The sequence below is a fragment of the Panicum virgatum genome, chromosome 8N (assembly GCF_016808335.1).
Source record: "Panicum virgatum strain AP13 chromosome 8N, P.virgatum_v5, whole genome shotgun sequence".
Taxonomy (NCBI): domain Eukaryota; kingdom Viridiplantae; phylum Streptophyta; class Magnoliopsida; order Poales; family Poaceae; genus Panicum; species Panicum virgatum.
In genome coordinates, this window is record NC_053152.1 from 45,929,951 (window position 1) to 45,941,172 (window position 11,222).

The following is an 11,222-nucleotide window of genomic DNA, read 5'->3' on the forward strand; positions in this document are numbered from 1 at the left end:
AAGAGAAGTTGCTATTTTCCAACAAAGCTAAAATATTTTTTCCAACAAAAATAACATGATGAGCAATGGACACTAACAATGTTCAAATTAATTTGTTTACAGTATGACATGTCTAAACTGATAATCCTAGAGCAGGTATCAAAATAGAGTAAATGTATCCATCACAAAATTGTTATCTCAAGCAAAAACCACAGCAATGGCCAACTCATCACGAAACGCATCCGTGTTGTGAAGTCGATCCATTGGAAGCAATTTGCTATACAACATACTTGTTATATCTTTAGAGGATAATAGGAGCATATATTTGAATCTCAATTATACTCTAAATATTCACTCACATGTTCTACAATCTGCTTGTGTTCGACTGGCTTCCCAATCAGCCAGCAATGTTTTTCTCTAGCATAGAATCAACATCAACTACTATTAGCCAACATTATTTTTCTCTCAGAATAAATCAGCACTAGCCACCAGTCAGCGGAACAGAGCGAATATGTTGTGGTTTGTGAAGCACCATAATTTATGCAAATGATCATTTTTCTTTCTTGAACATTGGATAGCTTTTAAGAAGCTCCTCGCAAGGGGTACTTTGAGTTGCCCGATTCCAGACCGCTTGCACGCACTTCTGTAGAGGTAGAGAACCCGAATGGGCATGGGGCCCTCCCTCCAACCACACGTCATCTCACGACATGACGCCACGTCGCCACGGCGCGGCCACCCCACGGCCCCAAGGTTAACCAAACCGGTGGGAACCGGTCCGGTTTGACCGGTTACCGGTCAAACCGGTCCGGTCCGGTTCCGGTTCCGGCCGGTACCCAACCGGCCAAAATTCAAATTTTAAATTTGAATTCAAAAAATGAAAAATTCCCAAAAAATTCCTAAAAATACTTCAAGGTGTGATGAATCTAATGGTGTCAAATTTTCTCAAAAATTCATTCATTTAGTATAGTTTGTGGGAATTTAAAGTTAAATCAAAAAAGAAAAAGAAAAAAAATGGACCGGCCCATGAAGGCCCACCTATCAAACCGGTCAAACCGACCGGTAAACCGGTCAAACCGGTCGGTAAACCGGTAAAACCGGCCGGTAAACCGGTTGCACGGGAGCTTTTGAATTTCAAACCGGTCAAACCGACCGGTAAACCGGTAAAACCGGCCGGTAAACCGGTCGGAACCGGTTGCACGGGAAAATTTGAATTTATTTGAATTTGGATTTGAATTCAACCGATTTCCACCGGTAACCGGTCAAACCGGTCCGGTAAATCGGAACTGGAGCCCGGCGGTTACCGGAAACGGTTGGGAAATAAAACCCTGCACGGCCCTCGCAGCACGCCGCATGACGAAGCTCGCCCAGCCTCACATGGTGATCGCTCCACACGCGTCGGTGGTCGCCACTCGTCACCCCCACCGAATCCTCCTCCTCCTCCCCTGTTCCTAGAAAGTCCCAGGCGAAGAGGAGAATCTCACCTCACCCTACCTCACCTCACCCTCTCCCCGCGGACGCAGTCAACGCGGGAGGCGCAGCACGGCACCGCAGCTTCTCCTCCCGCTCCTGCTCCTGCTCCTCCCCCTCCCGTCGCCGAGGGCGCCGCCACGGCCACGGCGCCGGCGCGTACCAGGTCCGCGGGCCTCTCCAAGGGACCCGATAAGCCTCCCCCTCCCCCGTCCCGTCCACCACCTATAACAAACGAGCAAACAAGGCAAGCGACAGCAGGAATCGCGAGGAACAGCGCCCGCCCAATCCACCCCGACACGCTGGGATCTTTCTTTCCTTAGCCGATCGGTCAACGCCGCGGATTTTATTCTTCCCCTTCCTTCCTTCCTTCCCCCGGGGCTCCGGAGGTTTCCGTAAACCCGTCGTCCGTCGCCGCGGCGCCCCCTCCCCTTCTTTCTTGCAGGTGAGAATCCGCCGTGCCCCGCTTGTCCTCGTTGTTCCTTCTCTTTCCCGGATCTACCCTACGCTCGTCGGCTCTTGATTTCGTGGCAGGTTGGCCGATTGGGGAGGCAGGGTAATCGGGAGAGGTAGGATTTTGATTTGTTTGGGGAGAATCCCCGGGAGCTCCGTGGCGTGAAGGTTGGATTTTTTCCAGGGGTTTGGTACCGTTCGTGGGTAGGAGGCGAGATTGTAGAGATGCGTCTGTCGATCCTCTGTTTCTTAGTGATATACGATTGGATGGTTTGGTACTTTGGTTGATAGACGATGGAATCGATTGGGGTGCTACCGGCTTCATAATTTCCTTTTCTCGCAACAAATGGGAAGGATTGTGGTGTTGTGTTACCAGTCTGAACTGTCTGTTCTGTCAAGAATATTGTGGGATGGTGATTATGGGGGGTGAGATTGTGGTGCTCGTGTAGCCGAAGCTTTGCGTTCAAGTCTCAACTTGAAGAATGATGAAACTTTGTTGTCAATTTCAGATATTTTTGTGTCGTTGGCTCTCTATCGCTTCCTCTGAAATGACCTGATTTTCTGCCTGCCACTGATAGGTATTGACGAGCAGTCGTTCCATTCCGACACCCCTCGGCACTGACTGGCTTCTGATTTTTGAGGGCATTTGGATTGCACATCAGTTTGCTGCCTTTAAGCATTTGGTACCTGATTAGTTGGGACTTGAGGAGTTCTGCTCAAGGAACTCCTCAGTGAGGTTTCCTTGGATTATGGGAGCTTTCTGTTCGTGCCTGCAACCTGATTATTCTGACCACCATGGGAACCACACTTCCTCGGCGTTTAGGAACTGCATGTGCCTCAGATGTTTTACCCAGCAGCTCATCAATGCGGTATGCTGTTTTCACCCTGGTTGCTTCATTTCTTACATATTGAATTTTGTTCTAGTCAGTAGTGAGCAAATGATGTGGTTGGGATCAGAAACATTTGCTGATATTTCTGAATTTGACTTTTAACTGGAACAAGGATAGCCATAATTGTGCATTGCAAGTAGATAGCTGTATTAATTATTTCAGTTAAACCATTTATGCAATGGTATGTCGTGTAACTGTTTGAAAAGGAAACATTGCCATGTGTTTTATTCAGGTACAGGAAATGGTTGAAAACTATTTTTTCTCCTGAGGAATGAGTACTTGACAACTTATGTAGCATACTGATCTAATTAATAACATTGTGTTTGTTGTTTCAGTAGTTGTCCAAAATTGATGAATATACTGTGAGAAAAATAATATACTAATGTAGACGGTTCCTCAGTTAAAACAATCATGTTGCTTTCTAGACTGGTTGATGGCAAGCATGGGAACTCAATACAACAAATAGATGTTCCACTTAATTATACTGATTTAATATTTGATAAAATAATTAGAGGAAGGAATGGTTGCAATTTGACCTTCTCTTTTGTTTTCAGTACACTGTTTTGTTCCGAGCTGGAGCAGTGCACTCTGTTTCTCAGTCTATAGAAGCCACCCCAGTGGATTCAACTGAAAGTTCCTTTGATACATATCGTTCGCCCCCAAGACCGCTGCCCTATGACGATCCACGATTTTCCCCTCCTGCTCGTGACTGGTTAAGGCATGAGAGCCCAAGCCATTCCCCAGAGGAATCAGAACCGCTTAGAGCAAATGGTGATGATGAGGAAATGGAAACACCAAGCAGAATTGACAAGGCAAGTAAAACAAACTATGACACAAAAATGAAGATATGCAGCTCTGCTTATGGAGATAAGGTACCACCAAAGGGCCATGGAAATTACTTCAGCTACTTCTCCCCATCTGCTGAAGATGAAGATGTCTGCCCAACATGTCTTGAAGGTATCATTATAGTATTCTTACATTTTTATCTTCATTATATTGGAGATCTTCATTATATTTTTATCTTCATTCTATATCTAAATCTCCTGAAATATGGTATGTGGTAAACATATTTTTTGTGAAAATCCTTGCGACTATGGTCACTACTCACTAGATGTATAGATTCTTGCCAAGTTAATGGAATACCATACCATTCTCAAATCTCAAGGATGAAGTAACTTTGTATGAGCATTGTATTTTCTCACTCAACATTTTATACTCATATTCTCACTATGGTTATACTAAAATGCAGATTATACGTCTGAGAACCCCAGGATACTGATGCATTGCTCACACCATTTCCACCTTGGCTGTATCTATGAGTGGATGGAAAGAAGTGAGGCATGCCCTGTCTGTGGAAATGTAATGAATTGCTCTCGTTGCACATTACTGTTCCAACTTCTTTACATGCTATAAAATAGAAACAAACACTTTAATCTGCATGTTACTGTATTGGAATTGTATAAAAATAAACTAAAATACATCACCAGTAATCTGTATAAAACTAACCTTGAGATGATAGTACTGTGTGCACCAGGATTTGATGCAGATAAATTTTTTATGTTAGAATTATGCTCACTCCATTTTGACTATTTGATATGTAAAACTAGTATGGCAATAGGCCTGTGTTGCCTGACGTTTTAAGCAGTAGTAATCTCCAATAAATAAATGTATATATATGATTCTGTATGGACTCTTAACTGACCTCCAACTTTGTAACTGCAGAAAATGGAATTTGACGAGACAACTTAATCATCTGTCTGGACTTTACATCTTGGATTAACAACCTCAAATGGCACTCTGAAAGACAGGAGGTCTAGCCCCAGGAAGTTCTCTGTAAATACACCCTGTAAATATTGAATCGGTAGTGCGCTCTTCGCCATACCAGTGTTCTTGAAATGCTGGATCAGTGCACATAAACATTCTTTTTTCAATTTCTTCCAAATAGTCGGCTGGTGAAGGTTTCCCCTTTTCCTGTCTGCGCCCCTGCCTGGACAGGGTTTAGAGGTGCTGTGATTGTTGGTGATAGTATCATCAGAAAGCTGTAAATTAGCAACATGTTTTCATATAATCATATGAAGTCCCACGCATGGTTCTGGTGGTTCTTGCAATAACTATTTGGCTTCAGATAATGACATGCCGGCATAGTAGTGGTGAGGCGTTAGCTTCTGTGGTGTTGATGCTAATTGTAATCCATGGTGTGGCATTGAAGTGATCATTGGATCGAATTTCTGAAGCGTTTGTTTCCGTGGTGTCGCTAATTGTAATCCATGGTGACATATCAAGACTGATGGTACTTTGGTACTCTTCAGATGGGTCCTGTTTTTCTTGTCTAATTTCGCGGTTTCTGCAATGCATGTTTGTTAAATCCATGGGGTGATTCTGAAGATGGCGTGGCTGTTTGTAAGCTAATGTGGTCCTTCAGTTGCCTAATCCTTTCAGAGCCAAGAAGGTCCTTGTTCACCTGAGATGAGATCTTTATATCAGGCTAAACATAGAGGACCGGTTCTGCTGAAACTATTACTCTTGTTGTAGCTAGATGGTCTGGTGGTGTATACTAGGGCCGTATAGATTTCTGCTTTTATGTGACTTCAGGCATCTTATTTCAGAAGACCTGGCAGATTCAAACGTTGAACTCCCAAATAATAAATCCATTTATGCAGTCTGCACCTGAAGTATTATTTATCCATTGGCTAGCTCATGGACGCATGTCTCCAATTTCAAGCTTTTTACAGAAGCTGGATCATTAGTAACTTAAGTACTAAGAACACTTGGATACAAATCTGATGAACAGCCCAAGAACAGGGAAGGCTTGTTACTGATGACAGGACAAGTCAGTTTTTGACATTCTCACAAGTAGCTGAGCTCACACAAGAGGACTGATGAGACAAACACCAATCACTAACAGTACTGAAGTGTGATGAGACAGACACCAATGGAGATCACAGAGTTTCTTTTTTTTTTTCGTGAGGAGATCACAGAGTTAGACATGAACAATCCCATTTCAGGAAAGTAACCGTACAGGAAGCAGGTTATGATGATGAGCTACTGAACTCCAAGCATGCGAAGTAGGCGGCGTTCTAAGCGAGCTCTGCTCAGCTCCGGCTTCAAAGCCTGATCCGGGAAGCTAAGGCGGTCATCATCACTTGCCGCCGAAGAGGTAGTCGAGCGACGAGCCGCCGCCCGGCGCCGCGTGCACCTTGGTCGACGGGCGGTCCTGCAATGCGCGAGCAACCATGTTCAGAAGCTAATTCGGAGGAAGATGGGAGTGCGCCGGCGCCGGCGACGGCGACTGACCGTGAGGAAGTTGCCGCAGTTCTGGCCCTGCGCCCGGAAGTAGTTGTTGGTCTGGCTGCCCCGGACACCGGCCGGGATCCCCTTCAGCTTCTCATTGCCGGTGCCCGCCGCGGCCGCAGCCGCCGCCGGCTGTGCCGCCCTCTGCTCCGACGCGGCCGGCGCCGGCGGCTTGGCGAGCTCCGCGGGGGCCTCGTCGCCGCCGCCTCCGCCGAAGAGGTAGCTCAGCGAGCTCTGCCCGCCGCCGTAGCTCACGCCCCGGCCACGCCCCATCCTCCGGCGAACGTCGAGGCTCTGCTACGAGAGGACGGCGAGGTTGCGTCGCAATGCCACCGTTGCTCGCCGGAGGGCCGGCCTTGCTATTAATAGAAGGGAGCGCCGCGCGCGGCCGCCACCGACGCGCCACCGCATCACGGCCGTCGGCTCGGGCCTCTCCGCGGATCGGACGGCGAGGACGCCCCGTCGGTGGGGGTGGGCCCGCGCCAGCGGCGACGTGGAGGTTTCCACTCGCCATGATTGGGAGATGATGGACGGGTGTTCCGGTGGTTCCCTCCACTGACCGACCCCCACGGTTGGGTTGGTGCGTGGCGCGTGAATCCTTCGCAAATTTGTCCTAAAATCGTACGAATTCCTGATGATTTCATAAACTCCTTTTGATTTGAAATGCACAATAGTTTGAAAGTAATATGAACACGAATCTAGCCCTACCATTTTCAAAGCTTGATTTGAAAATATTCAAAGAGATAGTGATGGCCAAAACAAAAATGTTGTCGACTACACGTAGACTAGAGGGAGCACATTCTTGGGTGCCATGCAATTTTTGGCCAAAACTAAATTGTGTTTTTTTCGACGCGTTTGATTTTATCTCTACATGAGACCGAAAATGAAAAGTGAAACTAGTCAAGTAGGGTATTGAACTATGCATGGATGATAGTGCTACCTACAAGTTGCAAGCTAGACAAAGAAGAGGCATCTCTTTGATGGCCATGAGCCAGAGCCACACTGTATTGTAGTGGGCTGCAGAACAGTTTGATACGGCAGGTACAAAGCTGATGAGACTCAAGTTAAAGCACAATCAGTGGCTGATAGCTTGTGGTTGGAGAAAGCATCTGAGTGAGACCAAAGAGGCTGCCCGGGGCACAAGTTGGAGAAAGGGATGTGGCATCTGCTGCTAACTGTAGCTACCATACATCCCTATCCATCTGTTGCAATCACAAGCAAGGTTCCCAGAGTTAGGTATACTGCGGCAGAAAAAGAATTAAAAAACAGCAGAGAAAGGAAAAGAGGAAAGAAAAAGAAATAAAGGCAAGTTGCAGTAGGTCAGATGGAGGAATCCATGGCTTAATGATCCGGACTTAAGCAAAGCCGCAAAGGTCACTGTAACGCGCTACTAGCTGAAGGCCAAAGAGATCAGTAATGGAGACGTATCAATTGCAAGACTCCGGTCCCCTACCTGATGGTGCTTTTTAGGTGTGGTAGCGTCATTGGTATTTTGTGCTTTTTCTAATGTTTTGTGTATCTTTGGATCGATATCGGTTCAACCTATTTCTTCGACTGGTTTTGAAAGGTTTCGATAATTTGTTTCCCAATGATAATGTTGTAGAGAGTACAGATCTCTGTTTCATAAGAGATGACTGGAAGCTGAGCTCCAAAAAGCAGCACCTTCAAAGTGGCACAATACAGCATTATTGGTTTCGAAAGTGGCACAATACAGCATTATTGGTTCACTTTTGAGATATATACACTGTTTGAAAGACAGATCAACAAATACTAGCAAAACCAAAAGGTGTGTGATCCAGCACCTAAATGTGAGGCAATTCATTACTTTCGTACACAACAGTTGCTTAAAACATACTTCACTCACAATATCGGAACATAACCGTCAGACTTGTGGTTCAAGATCATCCATGAAAAGTGGGGGCAAAAAAATAACAAATACTTACAACCAGATAGTTCAGCTAAATCTAAGAATGGCCAGTGACATCTACAGCTTGAAATGTGCTGCAGTTATTTCACTGCTCAGCATCAAGAATGCGAGGTTCACAATTGCGGTAAGTAGTCAATTTATGGCAACTTGGTGATGAGCTCTTGAAAGTCGAAAACAACCCAGTCAGCTTCTGCTGCAACTGGTTCTCTCATCTGAACACCGGCATAACAGATGAACAAGTCTGCTCCCCCAGGTTGCCGAGCCTGCAGAGACACAGGGAAATTAATGGAGCTGTATACATTTTATTATGGTACAGTACCACAATTAAATTGCTATACACTGATATGTGATCGAAGTCTCATAACATTCTCTTTGACCCAATCATTGTTACATCAGGATAAATTATATTTTGGCAGAAGTTCACTGGCCTGTCATTTCTATCTCAGACTACATGAACAAGAGTAACATGAGGATATCAGATTGGAAAACACAAACAACGAGAAAGGTTTCAGCAACTTGCATGCCTCATCAATCAAATCAACCAGGAAACATCTTTTTTGACCATATAATTAAAAAATGAAGTCAGTTTCAATAAATTCCCTTTACCCAATATTATCATTCTATTCTATATATCTATTGTCAGGACAGAAGTTACAAAGGCATGATCCAGTCATATACCTCAAGATCAGTTGCACCATCTCCAACCATAACAACCGTCTTGTATCCATGGTTCTGAACACAAAGAAAGAAGGTCAGCAAGGTGGTAAGAAGTAAAAAGTGCAACCAAAAGTTATACAGTTTAACTAGACCTGTTTTATTTGTTGCACTGCTTTTGCTTTACCCCCACTGCGTGAAGTGGGCTCTGTGGGATCAAATCCAGCATACTCCCCGGAAGTTCCAAATAGCAGTTGGTTTGCAATGATGTTTTCAGCAGGAATACCAAGCTCAAATGCCACAGGCTGTAATCAAGGCAAACAGAAAGCTTATGAGTGCTTTATGGATCATTTAATGATAACACATTAGATATAGGAAAATCACATCCACATATGACATATGGTCAACAAATTCAGCCACTACATATTAATAACATGTGTAGTACAGTTGTGTAAAAAAGTTGTACTTGTTTAGATTTTCTAACAGAATATACATTCTTTATTATTGCAATGAACAAACAATAGATGTTTATGACAAATGATAGAAACAACAACAGTTAAGTTTGCTCCAACTTAACAGTAACACAAGCATAAATTTCAGTATCTTATAAAAAGGCAGCAAAACCAATTCATGGTATGTTATTCCAAGACTACCAGCAGTGCAGCTGTATAGTGGAATGATGTACCTACCTTGATCATTTGTCGGAAGCCTCCTGACACAAGGAACACATCAGTACTATTAGCTTTTAGCTTCTTAATCAAATCAGCCATTCCTGGAGAAATCCTGAAAATCAGAAGGCACTGCTTTTGATAATTCTTTTATGTAAGTTGCAGTTCTATTGCAGTGTGGGAAAAGAATGTTGAAGGAGTTCTATCTTAGTTTAGACCACATCAGAAAATTTTTAGGGCATCACTACATAAGGCATAAGGTGAATTGGGGCCAAAAGTGTTATACTTTGGTCGGCTCAACATAGCTACACGGCTTCTCTTCTAGGCACTAAAGGAGAAAACAGGTAAAAAAAAAACAATTAGCATCCCAAAGAACTTTCTGTTCTAGTTTTCTGCTCAGAGTTAGATACAAGGGGGAAAACAGACAAGAGACAGGAACCTGTAGCACATACCCATATTTACCAATGATAAATAGCAGAAATGCACAGTCTAACAAGACCGAGAAGGCCTAAATAGGAAGAAGAATACTGCATTAAAATACTATCTAGATGAACAGAAGTTAAGACTCAGGTGATCGTACCTGGGCGGCCTCTTCTCCAAGCACTCCTCAACTTGGGAGAGAGATGGCTTGATTAAAGACAGCCTGGCTGCCAGTGCCTCCTCAAATGGAACATCCCCTGTCATTGCTCTGACAACAATAACACAATGTTAGATCAGCTGACTAAACTAACAAACCAGATGAATAAATCCACATAATGGAGAATTTACTTCGCTGTCCATTCGGCAACAGCTTTCCCTGCCCCACAGAAGTCGGCGAGCTCGTCAATACCCTCATCCATGATGACAGTGCTATCGACATCGAAACATACCGCATCGGCATTGCGCAACGTCTCAATAGCATCTGAAAACACGCACGTAAGCAATAAGAAAGTTACTCCCAGCGCATGGTGTAGTGACTGACTCAGACGGACACTGATCGGCTGCACGGTATTAAGAAAAAAAAAAGGAACAACCTTTGGAGGGTTGGCGATTGGCCAGAACTGCTGAGGAGCCGTCCTTCGCGACCTCCAAAGCTGCCGCCATTAAACCACGGCTCTTGCAAACCTTAGCAGAGAGAAACAGAGGGCTTGCAAACCGAACCCCCACTCGCGAAGCTGCTGCTGGCGGCGGCCGAGCGGTAGACGACCGACGAACAGGCAGCAAACTTCCCGGGCCTGCGCGCGCTCTGATCAGGCCGGCCATTCCACACGCACCTGCAAAGCAGAAGAGGGAACACCAGGATGACTAGCATATCAGACGACAAGTGAGCCAGAGCCCGTCCCTGAATGACCCAAGTGCGTGCTCGTACTCGGTGTCACAAATCGTCGAACACCTCGAGCGCGCGGCAACCGCGACCCGCGGGGCGGAACGTAGCGGGAAGGCAGGCGGGCGGAATGGTCCGGAGGGGAAGGAAGCAGGACGAAGAACGGATCGAGAGCTCGCTCACCTTGCGCCAGGAGATTCCAACCCGCGGCGCCGCCGCCGCTCCCGCCCGTGGAAATCCCGGAGACCAGCAACGGCTGGTGGCGGTGCTGGTGAGTGTTGGTGTCCGTCCACCCACCCACCTACCCACGAGACCTCCTCGACGCCGTCGCATTCCCTGACACGTGGGCCCCGCCGGAAGCCGCCGGTCCAAAACATTTGCAGGGTGGCCCGTGATGGTACGGGTATTTTTCGACTATATTCGAATTCGATCTGATTTAAAAGAGTTTTTATCTGTCCATATTTGTTTTTGAATATTCAATATCTGTAATCGATACATATCTGAATACTCAAAATTATATTTTTATGATATCAATATCCATTGTAATTTTATCTGACAAAAAATTAGTATTATCATATTTAACTATGTAT

The 11,222-nt window shown here is 45.3% G+C and overlaps 3 protein-coding genes across 4 annotated transcripts; 1 reads left to right on the forward strand and 2 right to left on the reverse strand.

Annotated features, from left to right (window-relative positions):
* Positions 1-1,371: 1,371 nt before the first annotated feature.
* On the forward strand, positions 1,372-5,097 carry LOC120685361 (E3 ubiquitin-protein ligase At3g02290-like). Its single transcript, XM_039967225.1, has 5 exons — positions 1,372-1,891; positions 2,478-2,768; positions 3,344-3,746; positions 4,039-4,148; positions 4,512-5,097. Exons 2-5 carry the CDS (start codon positions 2,649-2,651, stop codon positions 4,536-4,538), a joined length of 660 nt encoding a protein of 219 aa, XP_039823159.1. The 5' UTR covers positions 1,372-1,891; positions 2,478-2,648; the 3' UTR covers positions 4,539-5,097.
* A 473-nt stretch (positions 5,098-5,570) lies between these two features.
* On the reverse strand, positions 5,571-6,428 carry LOC120685362 (protein SPIRAL1-like 2). Its single transcript, XM_039967226.1, has 2 exons — positions 6,084-6,428; positions 5,571-6,003 (listed from the first exon to the last, which is right to left on the reverse strand). Exons 1-2 carry the CDS (start codon positions 6,351-6,353, stop codon positions 5,929-5,931), a joined length of 345 nt encoding a protein of 114 aa, XP_039823160.1. The 5' UTR covers positions 6,354-6,428; the 3' UTR covers positions 5,571-5,928.
* Positions 6,429-7,851: 1,423 nt separating this feature from the next.
* Positions 7,852-10,966, reverse strand: LOC120686044 (phosphoserine phosphatase, chloroplastic-like). Of its 2 annotated transcripts, none has more exons than XM_039968201.1 (8): positions 10,816-10,966; positions 10,343-10,582; positions 10,098-10,230; positions 9,910-10,017; positions 9,351-9,444; positions 8,817-8,966; positions 8,686-8,739; positions 7,852-8,270 (listed from the first exon to the last, which is right to left on the reverse strand). In XM_039968201.1, exons 2-8 carry the CDS (start codon positions 10,569-10,571, stop codon positions 8,145-8,147), a joined length of 894 nt encoding a protein of 297 aa, XP_039824135.1. In that variant the 5' UTR covers positions 10,572-10,582; positions 10,816-10,966; the 3' UTR covers positions 7,852-8,144. The 2 variants fall into 2 exon arrangements, with proteins under 2 accessions (XP_039824135.1, XP_039824136.1); XM_039968202.1 differs by having other exon boundaries at positions 10,678-10,912.
* Between the last annotated feature and the right edge of the window lie 256 nt (positions 10,967-11,222).